The sequence below is a fragment of the Fringilla coelebs genome, assembly GCF_963513975.1.
Source record: "Fringilla coelebs genome assembly, chromosome: Z".
Classification (NCBI taxonomy): domain Eukaryota; kingdom Metazoa; phylum Chordata; class Aves; order Passeriformes; family Fringillidae; genus Fringilla; species Fringilla coelebs.
In genome coordinates this window covers 58003770-58025915 of record NC_140031.1, presented here as the reverse complement: position 1 = coordinate 58025915, position 22146 = coordinate 58003770, and the positions used below count along the sequence as shown (strand labels likewise).

General features: G+C 42.3%; 1 protein-coding gene across 2 annotated transcripts in view; it reads left to right on the top strand.

The window, feature by feature from the left end:
- Positions 1-22146, top strand: part of LPAR1 (lysophosphatidic acid receptor 1) — a 72560-nt gene that overhangs the window by 5780 nt on the left and 44634 nt on the right. For both annotated transcript variants that reach the window (XM_084224551.1, XM_084224550.1), the window contains exon 2: positions 18931-19100. In XM_084224551.1, coding sequence (XP_084080677.1) covers positions 19041-19100 — 60 coding nt within the window. In that variant the 5' untranslated portion in view covers positions 18931-19040. The remainder of the gene's footprint in view (positions 1-18930; positions 19101-22146) is intronic.

Sequence of the window (22146 nt, the reverse complement as noted above, 5' to 3'; positions counted from 1 at the left end):
TCTTTCATAGCTACATAGCTTTAGAGTGTGGCAAGTGTTGTTTTGTCTACTGTGAAGGGGTTTTGATAAAGGGACTGTAGCTGCTGGATTTCATTAAATGTTTAGTCTTTGATAGTGCAGTCTGCTTTTGACCTGTAGTGGTTGTCAGATCTTCCAGGCAGTGTCCTGAAGCCTAGTGCAGCTGCTGGTGGCCGAGCAGGGGAAGTGGGATGGCATTGCACAGCTGCAGTGTGTGAAGGGCAGCGTGCCTCGCCCAGCCAGGATGTGGGTGTCACGCCTCACTCGGCCAGGGTGTTTGTGCACAAGAAAACTCACGCTTGTTTGCTGCTCAGTTCTGAATCAGCTTTGCTGGTGTCAAGCGAGGTGGAAGGGCTGACGGAGAGGTGGAAGGCTCCGGGGGTGCCAGCAGTGCAGCAGCTGCTGTCCCTTCAGCTCACAGCCCAGAAGCACAGTAGGTGGTGAGCACCTCTACCTTCCTGCTGCTTTGGAGGGAGGAGAAGCCCATTGTCAGTGGCGCCAGATGCTGCCAGCTGGATGTCTGGAGACCTCGGAGGAGGACTGCAGGTTAGCACCTCAAGCCAATGGCAGCGTCAGGAAAAGGTCACCTTGCCCCTAGATGTTGCCTTGCACTGGGAGGGACTGTGGTGGTCCTCATTGTGGTCGGGTGGTTTTTTTGTTTCTGTGCCTTTGTGAAGTGCTCGCTGACTCTTCTTGGTGGGATCTGTTTTCTTGTGGTTACTGTGTTTTTTTACAATCTCTTACTGCAACAGTGGTGTCACTTCTTGGGTCCTGGAGCTTTCAAGCTTTCATGGTTGTGTTATTACCAGTTTTCACAGTTACTTGTAACCAAATATGAAGTAGCAAAGGGTGGCAGTGTGTATGTGTGCCTGATGTTCTATCCGGACACTTCCGAGCTCTTTCCTTGATACTCCAGCTAATGCAAGTCAATTCTGCAGTTTTTTTGCATAATTGAGTTGTTGTTTCAATGCCTATTGTGATAGGTGTGATTTCAGTGATTGTCTGTAGGGACTGGATCAATATTTCACAAGATATGTACAGTCCTCTTATGAGTTGCAGTGGAAGGAGTGCCGTGTGGTAGTGAAGCTGTAACGTAGGATGTAGAGGGGACATTTGGCTACCTTGCCTAAGGTTGTGCTTATAGGAGTAAACTTCATACCACATTTCTGTAGTTGCATGCTAACTTTGAATATATAAAACTAATTATTGAAGTAAAAAGCATTTGGGAAATCGGTAGGGGAATGTTAGATACGGAAAAATGAATTCAGACTGATAATGAAAAGCTTGTCAACCCCAAAGGAAAGTAAAGTGCAGCAAGGTCTGTAATACTGCTGTGCTGCATGTCAGTGACTATTGCACTTGGAAGGTGTCTTTGCAAATGTGTACACAGCCCTGCCAAAGTGTTGTATGTTGTATTGGCAAATTATTAGTACAGGAGAATAACCTGAACATTTTCTGCATCCGTCTGAGAATGTCTCCAGGAATTTCTGTCTTGTCAGGACAAACCAACCAGCCAACTAGTAAGAGCATGATGTCCTGTGTGCCACAGTGACACTGGGATGTACTAGGAGTGGTGTTTGAGCATATGTTAACTATCCACACAAGCATTAGATTTGGCCGAGGAGCAAAGCCTGGGCTTTCAGTGAAGAATTCATTGGGATTTTCCGTGTCTCCCTGTTTGTTGTTACATTCCTACAGACGCAAGTCCAGTGCATCAATAGGTCATTGCCCCATCATTCCTCTTGCCGAGGAAATGGAATTCCCAAATTGTTTTCCTGAGATACTGCAGTGGGACAAACAACTTCAGGGAAATAGATGTGTGGATAGGTACCCAGCATTCAAGGAGTATCATCTTGAATGTACTTGTACTTGAAATGTCTGTGTTATAAATGTCTATTGAGTTTGTTGGTCTTTCTGTCTTTCCTTTTCCTTTCTGTCCCTCCCGAAAATGTGTCATATGTGGAGAGCAATTCTGTGGAAATGAGCCAGGTATCTTTGAGCTGCCCTGGGCATGGTTTCTGCCCAGTGCTTTGAGACTGGCCCCAATGTAGCTAGCAATGTAGCTATGAGGATTGTTTTGCTCCTCCTAAATATTTTGATGGAACTCCTAAAAACTTTATCTCAGAGCAATGTATTTCCCTGTACAGAAGCCTTGCAGACAAAAGAAGAACTTTTCTGGATTAGTGTTTGCTCCCATAGTCTTTTAGCTTCTTGTTTGCAGTAGTTACAGTGTCCTACTTCAAAAGCCCATGCTAGTGGAACTGGAAACTGACTGAGACTTCAGGGTATTACTATAATCAGAACAGTCCTGGTGTTAATGAATGGACTAAAAATGGGTCTTTAGAATTATTTGATTTTGCAAACAGTTGATAGGAATAGCATAGGTTAACACCTGCTTCTCCAAGAAATACAGTGTGTTTCTGTTTCCTGCCTTGGGTGGCTTAAGTTTCACATGCAAAAGCATCCTAAGAGGTTCAGTCTAGAGGAAGAAAATTCAGTGGGAGATGTGCAAGCTGATGACAATCTGATGACAGGAGGGAATTACATGATTTTAGAAAACATAAATGCCTTAAAAATAATATGCCTGAGCAAAGGCTTATGCCACAACCCTGCATTTTTCCATCCCCAGCATCTCTTCCACAAAGTTTCTTGCCATCAGTTGCACAGATTTTTATGACCAAGTTCTGTTTCAGAGGCTTGTTTACAGCTTTTTCAGTTTTTCTTTCTAAATTGCTCCTAATATGCTATGAATATTAGGAGGGGATCTATGTGGGGGTGTTTGTTGTAATTTTTGTGTGAAAACACTTTTTCCCTCAGAAGAGTGTCGCAAAAGTGCAGGAACAGCTTTGACAAAGAAGCCACACCTTGCTCCTTCATGCTTCATGCGAGAAATGGGGTGGGGGGGAGGGGGGAAGGTGGGAAATACTGACTTTTCTTAGAGTTCCCAAGATGAGGTGACATTTCTCAGGTGGTAGGAAACCCAAATGTGCGCTCACCATGCATCTGCCTCCTGCAATTGCGCCAGAAGTCAGTCTGTGCCCTGTGTATTCCTCTGACTGCTCCTCTTGCAGTTTGATTAACTTTCCTCCCAAGACCCTGCAAGTGTCATCTCCTGCTTGTATAAGCTGTGTCTCCACTAGAGGGGGGTGCCAGTATTGCTGTAGTGGGAAGTTTTGAGGATTTGGTAAGTTGTGGTGCTTTACTCGTCCTTCTTGCCTGGCAGTGTTGCCCATTGGGTTAAGTGGAGGATTCTTGGAAGAAGGCTGCTGCAAGACCGAAGGCAGCAGCTGGCCAAGTAGTAGGCATTGGGTTACTCCAGAACACTCTGTTCTGCCAGCATGCCGTAGTGCATTTTTGTGTGGAATTATAGAAGGAATTGGGTTGGAAGGGACCTTAAGGGTCAGCTAGGTCCCAAGCCCCAGCCACAGATAGGAATGCTTCCCACTAGACCAGGTTGCTCAAAGTGCTGTGCAGCATTACCTTGAACAATTCCTGGGACTGAAGTATCCACAGCTTTTCTGGGCAACCTGTTCCCATGTCTCATTACTCTCACACTAAATAATTTATTCCTAATATTAATTGATTAATACCCTCTTTCTGGGTCAATTACCCCCTGTCCTATCACTACATAACCTTGTCCCTTTCCAGCTTTTTTTATAAAAACAAAAGTACCTCTTTAGGTACTGGAAGGTGCTATAAGGCACCTTCCCAGAACATTGACTTCTCCAGCCTGGACTCTCTCAGCATGTCTTCGTAAGAGAGCTGCTTCAGCCTTCTGATCATTTCTATGGCACTCTGCACTCACTCTTTCTTCTGTTCAGAGATCCAGAGCTGGATGCAGCGCTCCAGGTGGGATCCCCTGAGAGGCTGGTTGTCCAAAGAGAAGCCACTCAGTAGTCAGAGACTGAAAGTCAGACCCAGCCTGCCTAAGTTGGCTGTGTCAGGGATGAGCGTAGCTGTGCATGGGCCTCAGGCTTTGGTGTCATGGACACAGCTGGTGTGAGCAATTGTGGGATGCCTGAAAAGTCTGGTTTGTGGGTGGATTTCAGTACATTCTCCTTTTGTGGCCTGGTTCCCTTGAACTTCTTAGTTTATTTGTGCGGTCACAAAAAAAGTCTTAGTGGTTCCCAAGTACTGCTTTATGGCTTATGCTTTTGTTACAAAACTGTCTGAAGGAGGCTTTGAAGTGTTCAGTGTTTAAAGTTTGTACCCATGCTAATGTGCACCAAGTTCCAACGGAAGAGCTGGAGGCAAACTGCTAGTTAGTTCTTATTTTCTTTTTTCTTCAAGAATAATCCATTGATTCAGTCGTGCTTTCGTCAAATAGGATTGGGTTTTTTGCCTTTCTTACTCTTTAAAAGAGCTGCAAAAGAAGTTTACGTAAAAAGTGGTGAGACAGTCTAGACAGTGCTTGGACACTAACCTTCCTGTCATCATGTGTGTTAGAAGATGGGGGTTTTTTGGTTTTGTTCAGCTTTTACATCAACTCCATTCTGCCTCCTGGCTTTCTGTTTTCACTTGAATTTGTGGCATCTCGCAAATATTCTGATTGAATATTTGTTGTTTCTGTTGGGCAGCGTATATATTGAGGACCTAGTCAGAGAAGCTGAATAATCACTGAAGTATGGTGTGAATTTACTACAGCCTACTTAATTCATGTGACTTCTTGCATGCACTAAGAGCCTGCCTGCTAAACACAACTCAGAGCTAATCCAAGTCAATTCTTAAAGTGAATTAGTCAAGCTGTGAGCTAATCCTCTGTATTTACCTGCTTGTTCAGATAGCCAGCAGCCTAAGTTGCTTTAAACTTCACTTGATAATTGAAAGGGGAAGGGTCAGAGGGAAAGGTGATGAAGTCTTGGTGTTTTCTTCATATCTCTCCCTTCAGGGCATATTTCAGTTGTGCTTTACTTATTTAAGTCTTGAATTCATAGAATGATCAGCATAAGCTACCCAAGGCCAAAACCCAGTATTCTGCTGCAGTTCTCTACTAAGCATCTCTGACAGAGCCTGCTGCTGCTCCCAGGGTATTTTGCAAAGTGTGTTGCCTCTTTATCATCCATAAAAACTATTCCACAAAAAGTCCAACCAGTTGAGTTGGCACACTGCAGACAGCAGGGACCATGATGCAGACTGTGAGGACTGGGAAGCCCTGTCAGCCTCTGCCAAGAAACTAGTAACCAGCCCCAAATTTACAGCAGGGATTCACAAATTCTGGGTGTATTGTTCTGAGCACACCAGATACTTGCATCATGGACAAGAAGTAATTCCCTTTCATTTGTCAACATCAGGATTTTTGTTGTCTTGAGCTACTGGGTTTGCTCCCCCTCCATTTTGACAAGATCAAAAGTAAGATCTTTTTTCTGGGTCACTGCTGTCCATCAGATAAGTTTGTTTGTGGCCTTGGGAAAGAGCAGTGGCATGAGAATAGGGAATTTAAATCTGTCATTAAGATAATTCTTTCTTATTGTTAATTCTAATTTCTTTCAAACTTCATTCAGGTTAACTTTGCAAAATACGGCACTGCAGAAAATGTCTGGAGAACAGTCAGTTGAACCAATGCAGATGTTGCATAAATATTTCTGAAGGAGCATGACTGTTATTTCTGGTTTGAGGGGTTGATAAATAATTCCTGTGTCTGCACTGGTGGTGGCCTGAACCACGTTAAGCTATTGCCTTACAGTCTTTAATATATTGTTGTGAGTGGAGGGGATGGTTGGCAAATTTCTATTTCAGATAAACTAAATTAAACTCCTGTTTGTGTATCATCGGTCATGGCACATGTAGATCTATATTGAGGTGGTGCCTTTGTAATTTGGGATTTGGGGTTTGGCATGCTTAATTGTGAACTTCCTTGGCTTCAGCATTTCCATATTATTGTATTTTGTGGTGGTTTATTCTGCCTGAAGATTGAACATCTGTTTTGTGGATGTGAGGTAAAAAGGAAGTATTTGTTTTAAGGCTGGCCCCCCTCAAAGCTGCTTAGAGAATTGTGACATTTTGTTATCATCCAGATGGTTTTTTTTATCTAGCAAAAGGATATTGCCTGAATGTTTAAATACAAACTTGTTTCAGAAGAGTGCCAGCCTACTGCTATTTGGTTTAAAACAAAAGGTGGAGTTTAGAAATGGAGCCTCTGTTGCTGATCCATGGAAGTGTTAAGTTTGTTATTTCTTCTTGGAAATAAATATTAAAATTCTTTTTATAAGTTGTTTAGGAGATTGAGTTCTTGTGCTTCTTCTGCTGAGGAGGATAATTTGGAGAAAAGCATCCTGATTTCTGATATAGCTAGAATCATAATCATATAATGGCTTGGAAGGGACCTTAAAGATCATCTAGTTCCATGCCCCCTGCCATGGACAGGGGCACTTTGCCTAGACCAGATTGCTCAAAGCCCCATCCATCCTGACCTTAAATACTTCCAGGGATGGGGCATCCACAGCCTCTGTGTGCTACCTGTGCCAGCGTCTTACCATCCTCACAGCAAAGAATTTCTTCCTAATATATAATCTAAATCTACTCTCTTTCTGTTTGAATCCATTCCCCCTTTTCCTGTCTCTACGTGCTCTTGTAAAAGTCCCTCTATCTTTCTTGAAGACTCCCTTCGGGTCCTGGTAGGCTGCAGTTAGGTCACCCTGCAGCCTTCTCTTTTTCCATCGGAACAATCCCAGTTGCCTCAGCTTTTTCCTGTAGGGGAGGTGCTCCATGCCTCTCAACATCTCCTCTGGACACAGTCTGTCAGCTCCATGTCCTTCCTGTGCTGGGACCCCAAAGCTGGATGCAGTGTTCCAGGTGGAGCAGAATCCCCTCCCTCCCTGCTGCCCACGCTGCTTTGGATGCAGCCCAGGACATGTTTGGCTGTCTGGGCTGGGAGTGCCCATGGCTGGGTCATGTCCAGCCTCTCACCCACCAGCACCCCCCAGTCCTGCTCACAGGCTGCTCTCCATCCATTCATCCCCCAGCTTTTGTTGATACTGGGAGTGTCCTGACCCAGGTGCAGCACCTTGAACATGGTCTTTTTAAACCTCATGAGATTCCCATGGCACCACTTCTCAAACTTTTCCTCTGGATGGTATCTATCTGCAAATTTGCTGAGGGTGCACTCTATCCCTGTGGCTGTGTCATTAATAAAGTTGATACAAAAGCCTTTGTTCACTCTTATCTTCTTTAATTATATTGATTAATAAGCAAAATAATGATGAGAATGTATTTGGAGCTAAATTCTGTCCACTACCCTTGCAATTCCAGTGTTCAGAATAATTTTAATGAGCAGCTCCTTGCTCTGCCACTCTTTTTCTCTCTTTTTATTTATTTATTTTTAATAACAGAAGAGGACAAAAGCACACCCCATATTTTCTCTTATACACATGTGCTCACAGTGCTGGCAATAGTTAATAATGTCTCTTAAATTATGAGCTATCTATGGTTGCTTTGAACTTTTCTGCCTCCTCATTAACTGGTTCAAATTTCATATCTGTCAGTAGAAATAAACAATTTCAAAAGCGTTTCAGAAACTGCTTTGAGATTGCTTCTTTTAGTAGTATTTGTTACTATAGATGTCAGTATGATGAAAGTGTATATTTTGAAAATGCAGTCACATGACAGCAGCTTCATTGTGGTTGTGCTATGAGAGACCATCCATATTGTAGTGATTTGTTTTTGTAAGCCTAAGCAGGCTGGCGTTATTCTCTTGGAGTTGGTGTCTAGCTGTATTCTCCCTCTTTATTTTCTTGTGAGTCTGGAGTTTAAAGTAATGAGATAATGTTGAAATCAGATGATTGCATGAATTATTACTCTGGAATCTTCCTAGTTCTTTAAGTCACTTTTACTTAAAATGCAAAAATTAAAAATTCACTTTCAGGAATATCTTCCTGTTCTGGTATTTACCAGTTAAAAAAACATTGTGGAGCTGCTGCTTCTTCATTTCTTGGAGGTGGTGCTGTGGCTAGCAGAGATGTTTAAAAGCAATTTTTGTGTGTCTGCGTGTTTGGTGTGATTATTTTTACACTGACCTGTTCCTTGTGTTGAAGAAGTTCCTAATACTTGTAAGAGATATGCATCTACCAGCCAGCTTCCCTTGCATTAAGGCAGATGCTCACTCTTTTCCCCCAGAGAGTGGGAAGAGGTTCTCCAGCCTTAATGAGTGGCAAAGGAACAATCATCTCTAAGCAATTCCTAACAAGCAAACGCTTATGGAAGTCATTAGGAGAAGCTAGATAATGACTGAAGTAATTCTGGAGGTGCTGGATAGTAATGGGAAGGCAGACTGATGTGTTGGCTTTAAAGGGCAAACTGCAGGAAAATGAGAAAACTGAGGAAGCCGTGTAGAACTTTTTTTGAGTTTTCAGACAAAGTTACGCTTTTCAGAGAAGTATGAGGTTTCAAGAGAAGATGAGGTATCATGCTGGGTTTAAAAAACAGCAACAAAATGCTCCCCAAGTGATGGGTGTGGAATAGATACAATATGGAAATAATCAGGAAAGGAGGTTTAGCAAGTGAGAGAATTGCACAGGATGGTGCAAACTGACCTAGGTCAGGAAAGTACAGAAAGGATTCTGGAAAAGAACAACTGCATAAAATAAGTGAAAGTTTTGTCTGACTGCAAATGAGATTAAGTGCCTCAATCTGCAGCAGAGAAAAAGGTATCCTGTGTTTAGCAAGGAAAAGGGGTACGTTTCAGTTTTTGAGAGCACAGTCATGACAGTTCTTGCAAAAAAAAAAATAGTTGAGGTGTTAATAGAAAATAAGGACTGTGTCTCTTTTCCTTTATTTTGGTAAATTTCTCTTCATGAGTATGCAGAAAAACTTGGTGGATTATCCTGCTGCTGCTATGAGTCCAGTTGTATCATAACTGGCATGACTTAGGGTGAATGTGTTCATGACTTCACATGTTGCAATGCCATATCCTATGGGTTTGTCCTTTCAAAGTATGCTTTCTGTCACTTAATACAATGTGACATTTTCTTTTCCCTCCAAAAACCCCAAAATAACAAAATACACAACACTAAGACAAAAACAATTCCTGAAAGAATGAAAATTCTGTAATTTTGGGAATAATCTACTCACTTAAGATCATCTGGAGGTCCTTTCTGGGGCTGAACCTCAGAGCACATAAAGGAAAAAGGTAGATGTGTAGTTTAATTGCAGACTCTTGAGCTGTCTGCCCTTTGGTGGAACCCCTGTCATGACTGTGGTCAGTCTGCTTTTGTCATCCTCAGAAGGGGTATGAGGCAAATTAGAGTGGCATATGGAAAAGATTACCCTGCAGGGAAAAGGCTTGAGGATATTGTTCTATCTACTGGTTTGTTTGGTTATTTTCATTGAAAATCTGTGGAAAGAGGTTTCTGTCCTTTTATACGTTCAGATTGCTCTTCTGCTTTTATTTGGGGATGTGGGCAGGCTCTCTAACCCTGCCCTGGTGGGGTCACTGTGAGGGTGTCTTTGCTGAACCATGTTCTTTGTGACAGCAGATGATTTCTCTGAGGGAGCGCAACTGCATGATATTTTATTGTTGTAAATTAATTCAGTGGGTGATGAATGATTAAGGTGACAGATCATCTCCCTAATCTTACAGTGGGGAAAGGGGACAGTTTCACACCACACTCCCTCTGCAGAGTTCATTAAACTATTTACCTTGGTTAAGGACGCTCCACCTGGGGCATCTTTGCTGAACTTGCGGGCTCTATTCTGCCATGGGAAGCCTTAGCAGCAATCTTGTAGTGCTTGTATTATTGAGGCCAGAACAATGATCTTCCCCAGATTAGCCACAGAGCTTCTATTCAGAAAGGTTTGAATGACGTAATTATTTTTTTTCTTGTTTGAAGCACAGACTGCTCTGTGAATGCAAATGGATTCGATTTGAGATCCTCTGTGGAACCTTGTGTTGTGGAAGAGTCCTACTGAATCTAAGGGCAGCTTTTAAAATTTGTACAGAAATACATTTCTAGTCTCTAATCGCTACTCAATTCTTCATCTTTTTTCTTTACCTAAGAAAGGCTAAGAGCTGTGTTTTGAAAGTAAAGACTGAGGTAATGGAAATCTCTTTTAGCCCCAGGAAGTTGCAAACATCCCTGCAGCAGCTTATAAAAAGTCTTAAAGTCTTTGAGGTGTACAGGTGTGATTTGGTGGAAGGCAGAAGGGAAGATAGGAAACATGAGTTTCTTTTTTCTCTTTTTTTCTGGTTATTAATGCACTTTAGGACTTTGCATTTTAGTTTGATCTTTAAGTGAGCTCTCGTGTTTGTTCTGGTTTGGGGTTTTTGTCGGATGCTTTCCAGGTACCTGGGCATCTTGAAGTTAAATTTTCCAAGGAGTTGTCTTGATTTGCTTAAGTAAAAGCTGAGTGCTCTGGCCAGCTGATGCTTGCAATATGCAAGCTGAGAGACAGCTAAACATGCTGCTGTCCCTCTTTTAATGCTGTTCATGGCTAAAGAGGTGGTTGCACTTAATATTAAGCTTAATATATACTTTGGCTGACAAATTGCAATCAAAGCAGGCATCATACCAACACAAAATCCCTGTTTGTTGTATCACAGAGTCACTTCCAAGACAATTGTTTAGGACACTCGTTCTGAAGGGACAGCAGTGGTGTGGGCATTACCTGTTTTGACATGTTCAGTGATTAGGTTTGATCTGTAGTTGGGAGAGATTTTTGTCCGGTTTTTCTGATTGTCAAAGTCCTGAGTGCTCAGATTGCTGAAAACAAAGGGAAAAAATCCTACAAAACCACACATTCATACACCAAAAAAAAACCAAAAAACCCAGAAAAACACAAAAAAAACCCCCCAAAACAAACCAAACAAAAAAAAACCCACACACCACTTCTTTTTTTTTTTTTTTTTTTTTTTAATGTCAGTGAAACATTTAGAACACTACATTATTCTTGTGGCAGGTCTCCTTCCCTCCCTTCTCCCTTTTAAGCCTCAATGATATTTTGTTTAGCCAGTTTCTGTGTTGTATATTTATTGTGTCAGTTGGAAAATGACAATTTTTAATAATTGCTCTGGGTATGTTTGTGTTCAAAAAGTGCAATGCTTCATCAACAGCCGGAGTTCTGTGAGCAGAAGTGGCCTGGATAGAAATTGATGCTGTTGGGTTCATGTTCTCAGACTGTAAGAGAAAATTCTGACCTCTTAAACAATATCTGCAAGGTATTTACATTTAACATCAAAGTGAATTAATTATTGACAACTGCAAAAAAATTACTAGGTCCCTAGGGGATTCCCCCACAGGGGCAGGGATTTGATGGGAAAATATTTGTAGATATAAATTGGTTTCCAGTTGTGCTTTGGGTAAATATATGCACTATGGTTTGGGGATGAGGTAATATTCGTATAAGCATCTTTTATTCTGTGTAGTTATTGGCTGTCTTTGGTGCATATGTAAGAGCTTTTGCCCCTACATAGCATGCTAGTCCAACAGCAGCATGAAAAATTCACCTTGTTTCCTGTGAGTATCTCAGTTGCTTCTGCAGAAGCGAATGAATAAGCTCAGTTTTGTTGTAACTTCAGTCTATCTTTGATATTTAGTCTTAAACTTAAAAATCTGGACAATTGCTTAGGGCTTATTGCAACTTTTGTTAGTTTTGTAACTTTTTGTAACTAATACCAAAAGTATCTCACTTTTGATACTGGAAAATGGCACAGTCAGATATGCTTTGCTATGGGTTTTGGTTTTGTTTTTATTTCAGTATTTGCAAGGTAGAGGTTTCCTATTGTTGTGTCTGAACCTTTTCATACATTAGCAAATTCCATTCTATCAGTGAAGTTAGACTCAAGAAATGTCTGGCTTTAGTGGCAGGGACTGTTTCCAGGGTGGTCTGTGGTGCAGCCAGCACAGGAAACACGGTGAGCTTGTCCCTTGTTTTTGGCACTCCCCTTCCAGACTTCCATGACCCCTCAACAAAACTTCACAAATCCATTTTCACAGTGAATTTATTCATTCTTATGAAGAGCTTGAAATGGGTGAGATGCTATAGCTCTGTAGTTTTTTCAAGCAGTCTGGCCAGTGATTAGAAACAGCAGATAGGAAGGCTTTGAGGATGGACATATTTGTGGAACTGGTCTTCACTGGGACAATAGAGGTATTGAATGTGCTGTAAGAAGAGGTATAACTTGTGCATTTTGTTGGTTGTTGTACCAGTTTGATAGTGAACCACTGAGAGATTCCAAGTCAGAACTACAATTTAATAGGAAAATTGAAATAAAGGCATAAAACACTGGCTTAAACTGACAGAGTCAGAGTACAACCTGACACCCTGTTGGTCAGGGTGGTGATAGCAGTCCATTTAAATGGTGGATGTGGTTCTGTTGAAGTGGTGATCCTGTAGTAAAGTCTGGTCCTGTTCCAGTGGTGGTTTTGGAGCTCTTGAACTCTGGGAATCCAGTGGTAGATGCTCTGGTGTTCCAAACCTCAGATTATGTCCAGGTAGGAATGCTTGGTTCCTCCCCCTGGGCAGAGCATCTCACAAAGGGATGATGTAATTTAATGAGCCATGAGTGAGACGTTGATGTTCCATTAGTAGAAGATATCCCTCAGAGAGAGCTGTCAGGGATGAGTCATGGAAGAGATGAAGTGCACTGCCCCTCCTGGTTTTAACAGCTTATGAAAATGGTGATAGAATACATACTTTTGGTTACTTCTTACATTGTAACCTAAGACAGCGGTTGGTCTGAAGGTGTGCTGATTGTTTCAGTCACCACTATTGAACACGTGTAATCAATGCCATATACTAGCTCTATTTCAGTACTTACTGCCATGGTAATAGGTAGTGGATGTGATGACACTCTTTATCCTGCCTTCTGGAGAGGGGTAATAGAGCCAGGCTGATATCAAGCGATGTGCAGAATTTGCTCTGTAAAATACGTGTATTCAAACACACCCTATCAGCAAAGTTTGATGGGGACTGTTTATTTTGTGCTAGCTTCCAAACTGTTAGTGCATCTGCTGAGGCAAGAGAAACCATAGTCTCTTTGCTCAGACATCAGAAATTTCATGGGAGATGGTAGGCAGTCTCATTAAATGGAAAAAAAAATTGCTCACTGTTGTTCAGAAGAACTTTAGGGCAAGGGTGCAACAATGGGCTCCACCATCTGTTTGGAAATCTCTTTTATTTCTTTTCTGCTACTTTTGCCCAATACTGAATCACAGCTATTACCTTCTTGCAGCCCTTTTAAGTACAGAACAGAGTGCAGGGGGTTATCCACAGCTGCATACACAATGCCCCATGGACAAGAGAGAGGGCAGAATTAGGAGGAAATTGCAAAGGTCATAACCATTCCTGCTGAGGAATACACTAAATGCAGGTAGCTCAGCTTGCAACCTGCGCACACTGAGATACCTGCGTTAAATATATTCCTCAAAACAACTTATATTAGTTTGGCTTATCCTTATGCTTTGGTGGTATCATGGTTTTTGGTGAAGTAAGCTCGAGGGATCTGCCCAGGAAATTCAGTTTTTAGAAGTAAAATGACAAGATGGACGTTGTCAGTTTCCAGTGGATGAAATCAGCCATGCTGATTAAATAGCAGCTATGTCCCTGCTGCAGTTTGTTTGGGGGGGTCCTCGGGGCGCCCCCTAAGCTGTATGTTTGCTGGTAGCAGCAGGCAGGCAAGGAGACTCCACTCGGCTTCTGAGGGTGCTTATGAGATGAGCATTTATTGGGGGTGCCTCCTCCCAGGAGCAGCATGGTTTCTGAGAAAGAAGGGGGGAAGGGGAAGGGAGGGGGAGAGCCTAGGGAGAAAAAGGGCCAAGAGCATGTCTCGTCTCCCTCTCACATCTTAACAGGGAGATTCAAATTGGGAGTGGAATAAGACTTGAGCCAATGTGATTACCGATGCATGATACTTCAAGTGGGGAATCACAGGCTTGGAATAAATTGCGCATTTTCGAGAGGTGAGACAGAGCCATACCATTTAACTAAAATGTAACACCGCATGTCCCCACTAACCAGCAAGAAGGAAACACAGACTTTCTTAGTCACTGGGATTTTTTTTTGAGGGTCCATATTCCAGAGTAGAGTCAGATTGTAAGTCCTCTCTATCAGGTGATGTGGAAAAATTTTTGGACAAATTAAACAATAGATTGTTCATGCAATAGCCCTCGGGCCAGTCAGGATGAGACAGGCTGTAAAAGGCGTGCTCTACACTGCAGTCAGGAAGAATGGGCCCTCTTGGAATCTCTCGCAAGAAGTACCTGGAGAGACTCAAGGACAACCTGTGGGGTTCTGAAATCAGCGATACAAAGGATCCAAGGCATCCTACACCCGGGCTGAAGAAGCATATCTGGCAGCTTATGAAGGGGATCAGTCTGCTTCAGAAGTGATTGGCACCAAATATAGCTCCTCCTGGCGCCCTGGCTGCCCAGTGCTGGTCTGGATATTCAAAGGGAAAGTCCCTTCCACGCGTCATGCCACTGATGCCACGTGCAATAAGTGGGTTGCGCTTGATCACACAGCAAGATCAAATAGAAAATGCAGTCACTGGAAGTAATCATGGACTGGTACAAAAGCAAAACCTTCAGATTATCATCAGAAGTGGAGGAGGAGATAATGGTGACATGCTGAGGAGACCTTACCATATAAACAGGTACCTGAAAATGGGAAACTATGTTCTCTCTTTACTGATGGTTTGTGCCATACCTCACGGATATGTCAAAAATTAAAAACTGCTCTATGGAGTCCTGTATGGCAAGTTGCAAAGCTGTTGATGGAGAAGTTGGATCAAGTCAGGTTGCAGAGCTTAAAGCCACCCAGCTGGCTTTGGATATCACTGAATGAGAGAAGTGGCCAGCGCTCTATCTCTGCACTGACTCGTGGATGGTGGCAAATGCTCTGTGGGGATGGCTGGAACAGTGGAAAAAGGACAGTTGGCAGCACAGAGGGAATCACATCTGGGCTTCTGAATTGTGGCAACACATCTCTGCCTGGGTAAAGGAGTTGCTGTAAACGAATGTGCTGTAAATGCACATGCACCCAAGAGTCAGGCTTGTGAAGAACATCGCAACAGCAGACAGATGGATGAACTGCCAAGGCCGAGGTGTCTCAGGTGGATCTGGACTGGCAACAAGAGTTACTTCTGGCTCAGTGTGCCCGTAATGCTTCAGATCATCAAAGAAGTTATGCAACACACAGTTGGGTTGTGATCTAGGGATGGATCTAACCGTGGCAGTACCTCCTAAGTTATCCATGACTGTGAGACGTGTGCTGCCATCAAGCAGGCCAAGCGAGTGAAGCCCCTGTGGTACGGTGGGCGGTGGTCCAAGTACAGGTATGGGGAGGCCTGGCAGATCGACTACATCACACTGCCCCAGACACGCCAAGGCAAGAGCTACGTGCTGACCATGGTGGGAGCCACCACCGGATGGTTGGAGACCTACCCTGTGCCTCACGCCACTGCCCAGAACACCATCCTGGGCCTTGAAAAGCAAGTCCTGTGGAGTTATGGTACTCCCCAGAGAACTGAATCTGACAACAGGAGTCATTTCAAAAATAGACCCCTGGCACAGAGAGCATGGGACTGAAGGGGTTTATCGTAGTCCCTCCCTATCAGGCACCAGTCCCTGGTGAGAGAGATGAATGAAAATTGAGCAGTGCAATGGACTGCCAAAAACCACGTTGGAAGCAATGGGTGTTGGGACCTTCAAACATTGGCATCTACATTTAGAGAAGCCATCTGGTTAGTTAACACTAGAGGCTCTTGTATTAGAGGCTCTACTATTTGAGCTGGCCCTGTCCAATCCAACCCTCCACATACTGTGGAAGGGGATAAAGTCGCTGTGGTGCATATGAGAAATGTGTAAGGGAAGCCAATTTGTATTAGTGCTGCCTCAAGAAAAGGCAAACCCATCCATGGGATTGTTTTTATTCAAGGACTGAGTGTACTTGGTGGATAATGCAGAGGGATGGGGACACATGATGTGTACCTCAAAAAGATTTGCTTTTTGTAACTACCAAGGACAATGGGTATGGATGCTCCAGATACACCAGTCGTGAGCTCCTGGTAGAGCACGCAGTCATGGACTAAATGAACGCAACAAACATCTTGGAAGGAGGGCCACTGACTGGAATTGATACCTGTGTTTGTGTGTGTCTGCATATGAATGTGTGTAAAGTTGGAAGGTGTAGGACTGGGCATGATGTAGATGGAATAGAATAAGGGCTGGATAGTGCTTGTTTTTTGGCCATGACAGACTTAATTTTCCTCACAGTAGCCAGGAGAGGTCAGAGCCTGGAGCCCTGTGGACATGCCTAGGTGGTTGTTCTATGCCCCAAAGGTCACCACAGGGAGCTGGAAGTAAGGGTGTCTTGCTTCCAAGAAACAGGAGAGGCTTGCAGTCAGGAAGGAAAACATGGACACAGGGGGTCTGTGCATCATTTTAGGGGCAGCATGGCACCAGGTTGGTCTTTGAGCACTTCTGCACATAAGTCACCTTCTTCATGTATACTTATGTTATTAATATTGTTGCTGTTACTGTTTGTATTCTTATCTCATTGCTGTTTCCCGTAAATTGGTCTTATCTCAACTTGAGACTGCAGAAAAACACCTGTTGTGCTACCTTTCACTCCAACAAGTAGTAAAATGAAATGCTAGGCAGGACAAGTCATTGCTGTTGCTCTTCCCTGGATGGCGTTCGTTTGTCTTTGTGACTGGTAAGGCTGCCATGATGGGGTGATGTATTTATTTGTGAGCTGAATGAATTAATTGCAAGCAGGATTGTTTAGTGGAGGCTGCCAGAGGCAAGTGATGCCAAATGAATACTTTCAGATGTCAGAAATTCAGATGTGACATCTGAAGTGTGACATCTGTGTGAGATCTTTTTCTTACTTTCTCACCTTTTTTACATGGTGTTCAAATGTTTTGTTTTCTTTGATGGCTTTACCGGACCTATCCATCTGGGATCAATTAGTACTTTACACTATGAGGTAACAGACTTCTGATTTTTTCTTAGTTTCACTTTTCTTAGTTTCACTTTTTTTTCTTTATGATGCTCCATAGTAAAAAATGTTTGTTTTCTCTCCTTTTTGTTTGACAGACAGGATTCTAAGCATACCTTTGGTTTTGGTTCAGACATTGCTCTCTAAAGTCAGCTTTAACTGTAATTTTTTCCCCACCTTCATTATCCAAAAGTGGCAGCATTTCAGAATTAAAAGATTTTAAAAGAAACTAACAATGACTGTTTGTAAAGTAGGTGCACTGAAATTGCTGCTTTTAAGCATGCCATGAGGAGAACAGAAAAAAATTCTTCTGAGATCATATTTAAGTTACAGTTGCAACAGCTCAGAAGACATTGATGAAATATGTTGGTTGAGGATTTCAGGCTGTTGATAGAGCTTTACTGAAAATCATTGTCAAGTTGTAGAAGCTTCCCTAAGTTCAGAATTTCAAGCTGATGCTATATGTTTCCCTCATCTGTCCATAGAAAAATTAGTGAATTTCATAAAATTAGTTCAACTCTCATTTTTTAAATAAAACAGGAAGCCTGAAGGTTGTGTTTGTTCTTTTACTTTGTGAAGACTATCTTGGAGAGATGCTGCAGTTCCATTTTCTGCCCTCCCCATGAGTACAGGAGAAGAAATTTGGAGCAGGGAGTGGAAAGAATGAAAGGTTACTAGCCAGAACTGAGTAGGAAAGAACAGGGGTCACTGGAAAGCTATATAAAGATGGAAAAAGTGATCCTAGAGCTTGGAAGATGAGACAGCTACATGTGACGTAAGGCATGTGGGGATGTGTTGAAATGTGAAGCAGGCATTTCAAGATGATGCTTTTTAAGAAGGAGGAATAATTTCCACGGTGGCGTGCAAAGGCTGAGTTTAAATTAACAAGACCAAAAACAAAGACATAACTGAATCAGAAAAGCATGTGGAGCATAACTTTCCTACAGCACTTATCTTTTCTTTCTTGGCCTGTTAAGTGTTGCCTTTGAAAAAATGAACTTATGGCCAGGAAAGTTACTGACATTGTCTGTAACTATAGCATGTCCCCAGTTTGAAAAATACCACAGAAGTTTGGACTAATTTTTGAAATGTTTATTGGATGCTGATTACACTTTGCATGAGTAGATTTCTGCCATGACTTGCAGAATAGGAAGTGACAGATGAAGACAACAATATATGTCTCTCCAAAGTCCTTTCTGTGGTGACTAATTTGTGGGTTGTGTTGTATATGTCTGGTCTCAGTAAGGCAAAAAGCCAGCAGTTGTCCTAGTCTAGAATTTTTTAATGACATTATTATCTTGGACCTTAACAGGGGTTTTCCCCTCCACCTCTTTGTTAGTTTGTTTTCTTTGCACACAAGAGTAGAAAAAGAAAAGATATATATGGAAGCTAGACTGACCTTGATAAACATGATATGGAGAGAACTTCATTCTGTTGAATCATCTGAGCAGATTTTACAGTTTGGTATATTCATGTACTGCAAATCTGTGACTACTGGAAAAAAAGGTTGTCATATTTTTAAGTCATAATGTGTAAGCTGTTTTTCTCAACAAAGAAGAAAAGTTCACATGATCACTGAACTGAGGGAATAAATGGATCCTGAATTCCATCGAGCAATTCTATGAGTACTCTTTTGTGGGGATTTTATTTTTCCTTTTGTTGTGGGGTGAAAAAAATCAACACAGTACCAATGTTCTGCAGGTAACCATATTTCCTTGCAGAAGAAAAGCAGTCTGTGTGTTAGCCTTCTTGCTGATTTCACTTTGAGTCTAGTTTGTGTTGTCAAGTGAATTTTTTTCCTGTTCTGTATCAAATTCCAGTATGCCTTTTGAAACTTCTCCTGCAAATCTATTGTTAGTGGTCATGTCAGCAAGTGGTGCTGTTCTTGGACTGGTTTTGTAGCAGCCCAGGATCTTGGGTGTTGACTGCCTACCCAGTTCTCTTGTTATTCTCAACAGGTTTTTTTTTCTTTCCTGTTAGGAGTAAATATCAGTATGACTAGAGTCTGAGGAAGGGCTCTGTGTTCCTACCAAAAGCTTGCTGGTGCGGAGGAAGAGTGCAAGGAGAGCAGCAGGGGCATTTGAGCCGCCATGGATATCCCCACCGATTTGGTGCCGTCGTCCATGATGTCCCAACCTGAGGTGATTGAGGTGAGTACACCGTGATGAAACTCTAGCAGGTGAACTGATTAAATCTGTTTCTTATTTTCTCATTGAATCCTAGCTTTTTCTCCTCTCTCATTTTGAGTAGTCAGGGGAGTTTTCTAGAAATACTCTATTAAGATACTCATCACTTAATGAGAGTGTTGTTATGCTTTGAGACATGACGTTGCTATGTTATAGTACTATTTGTAGCTTTTATCTCTGAGCTGACATCATATGCTATGGGGTATGGCTTTGGGCAGTTTGGGTCAGCTGGCTTGGTTGTGTCCCCTCCCAGGATCTTGTCCACCCCCAACCCCCTTGACGGAGGGAGGGATTTTGGAGAGACAGCGCTGATGCTGTGCCAGTGCTGCTCAGCAATAGCCAAAACACCGGTGGTGTGTTATCAGCACCTTTCCAACTATTGATGCAAAGTGCAGCAGCACTGTGGGAGCTGTTAAGGGGAAATGAGCTCCTGCTAAGCCAGACCCATTATAATCTCCACCCCTTATTCCATACAGTTTTTGTCATACTCAGATCCCACATAATTAATGTATCTTCTGACTGTTCCTTTGTATTTATTTCTCATTACTGGAACCCCTTCTTACCCACACATACAACTTAAACTACATTCTTAAACCATCTCTCTACCAAACACACATTTTCATTAACTACTGTCCCCTGCTCTTTGACAGATAGATACTATTATTTTCCTGTTCCATGGGCTTCCTTCATCCCTCTGAATCTCCAGTCCATCGGGATGAGTGCTCAGGACAGGACCCAATGATATACTTGATCATTGAGCACCAACACCAGCCTGGCCTGGGTTGTCATTGCATTCTCCTTCCTCCTCACAAAGTTCATTCTTCATCAGTTTGTGTCACTCCTGCTACTTTACTTCCTGCAACATACAGCTTTCACCACAGAATGTTTTTTCCGCCAGGCTTAAATCTCCTTGAGGCACACACCATGTCTCCCCATCCTTCCCCATTACCCACCAAGTCCACCTAGGTCCTTGGGCAAAGACAATCTCACAAATGGGTTTGTCTTAGTGGGAGGAGAAACCCACACTGACTTCCCCAGCCACTTCCCTCTGTATTGCAGGGACCACATCTCCTCCCACAGTGTGAAGGGATTTTGTTTGGGTAGGATGAGGGCAGTCAGCAGATCCCCTGGTATTTACCAGCCAAATGGCTTCTGCTAAATTTGCATCCCAGTGCTTCCATGCCCTATTCCCTAATGCTGTTGATATGGTCTCCAGCAGTCCATTATACCTCCGAATCTTCCCAGCAGCTCTTGGGCAGTAAGGGATGAGATATAATCCAGTCAATGCTGCGTTTCTTTGCCCGAGACTTTCTGAGGTTGTTTTGGAAATGAGTCCCATTGTCTGAGTCAATTCCCTCTGGTGTACCATGCTGCTACAAAATGCGTCTCTCAAGGCCTGGGATGGCATTCCAAGGAGTGGCAATGGGTTACAGGGCATGCCTACAGCCAGTTGTGGCCTCTGCCATGGGGAGTATGTAGCTCTTGCTTTGGTGCGTTTGTGGCAGTGGTGCAATGCAGTCAATGTGCCAGACCTCACCATTTTGGAAACCCAGCCACCACCCTCTCTTCCAAGGAGATTTCACTCATGTAGTTTGCTCAATTGCAGCATGTTTTATATTTGTGAGCATCTAAGGATTGTTGTTCAGGACAAATGCCTTCTCAGAAGGAGAATAAGAGCAGCTATAGTGTGAGAATGAGCAGAAGAAAAGATATCAGTTGTAAGGGACTTGATGATCAGCATGGTCACCTTTCTGTTGTGTTGTATAAATGCACATATCCTTGGCCTACAGACAGTTTTCACTGAATAAATTCTGCCTGGACTTAAATCACTAGGCCAAAGACTAGAAATAAATAGGTGATTCTGGTCATTGATTGGTAATACAGAGGTCTCCACACTCAAGTTTTAGAAACTTGATTTGACTTGGGAGCCAAAAATAAATCACAACAAGAAGCAGAGGAAAGACTGGTATCTCAGTGTAGAAGATTATGGTAGAAAAAATACTATTCTCTCATCCTCATGTTGCAAAAGTAGGCTCAAAATTGGTGTCTGTACAAAAAGACTTAAATGATTGCATTAATTCCCACAGATTTGAGTATATCATTGTGGATATGACAGTTATAAAAGTCTTCAATCATATTTAAGCATCTTCAAGCATCTCCAGACAATCTGCTAGGAGCCATCTATGTTTCTGAGAGTAAGGAAGACCTTTTTAACACACAAGGACATAGTGAGATATGTATGTAAAGAGACAATTACTAGATTAAATATTGAAGTAAAACACTTTTTATACTTGGGCTGCATGGGCAGCTTTTGCCTTTCATGTTTGGAATGAATTTTTGGATGCAGTTTAGAAAACAACATCGACTAAATTTTTTTTTTTCCCCCAGAGGACATTATTTTGCTTTTTGAAATTGAGGAGGTACCATGGTGTGCTGCAGAAGTAATTTAGAGACTAGTGTTTTAAGGAAGGATTTTTTTAAAACTTGGAAATAACCTTGCATGCCTTTTGCATGAGCTAGACAGCATCTTAGTTGCAAAAGAAGAGTGTTGCTACTTTACTTTTCATTTTCTTTTTTTTTTTTTTAATCCTTATCTTTAAACTTTTCTTTGGCATTGCTGGCATAGTTGGCTTCCTTCACATTTGGTCAGTTTAGACTCAGAAGTAAATACTACTGTAGGTATTTTGCATACCTATATATGTATATGCATACATGTTTACACATTGCAGTCAGAAATACTCCACTGCTTATCATCAGTCCTTTAACTTCACCAGGCAAACAAGCTTATTTCCCCTGGGAGATAATCTCAGAAACCTCAGCAGGACCTTTTTTTAAAGCAGAGCTCTTTCTGATACCTTTTTACTTGAACTTCAATCTTAGAGCTGCTCATTGTGGCACCACAATAAGAGAAGTTCCTGTTAATTTAGTGGCAAGTGGCATTTTCCCAAGATTTTTCCTCTGAGTCAGGTAACAAAAGACTTAGATTTTGAAAAAAGTTTTTGAAAGTCAC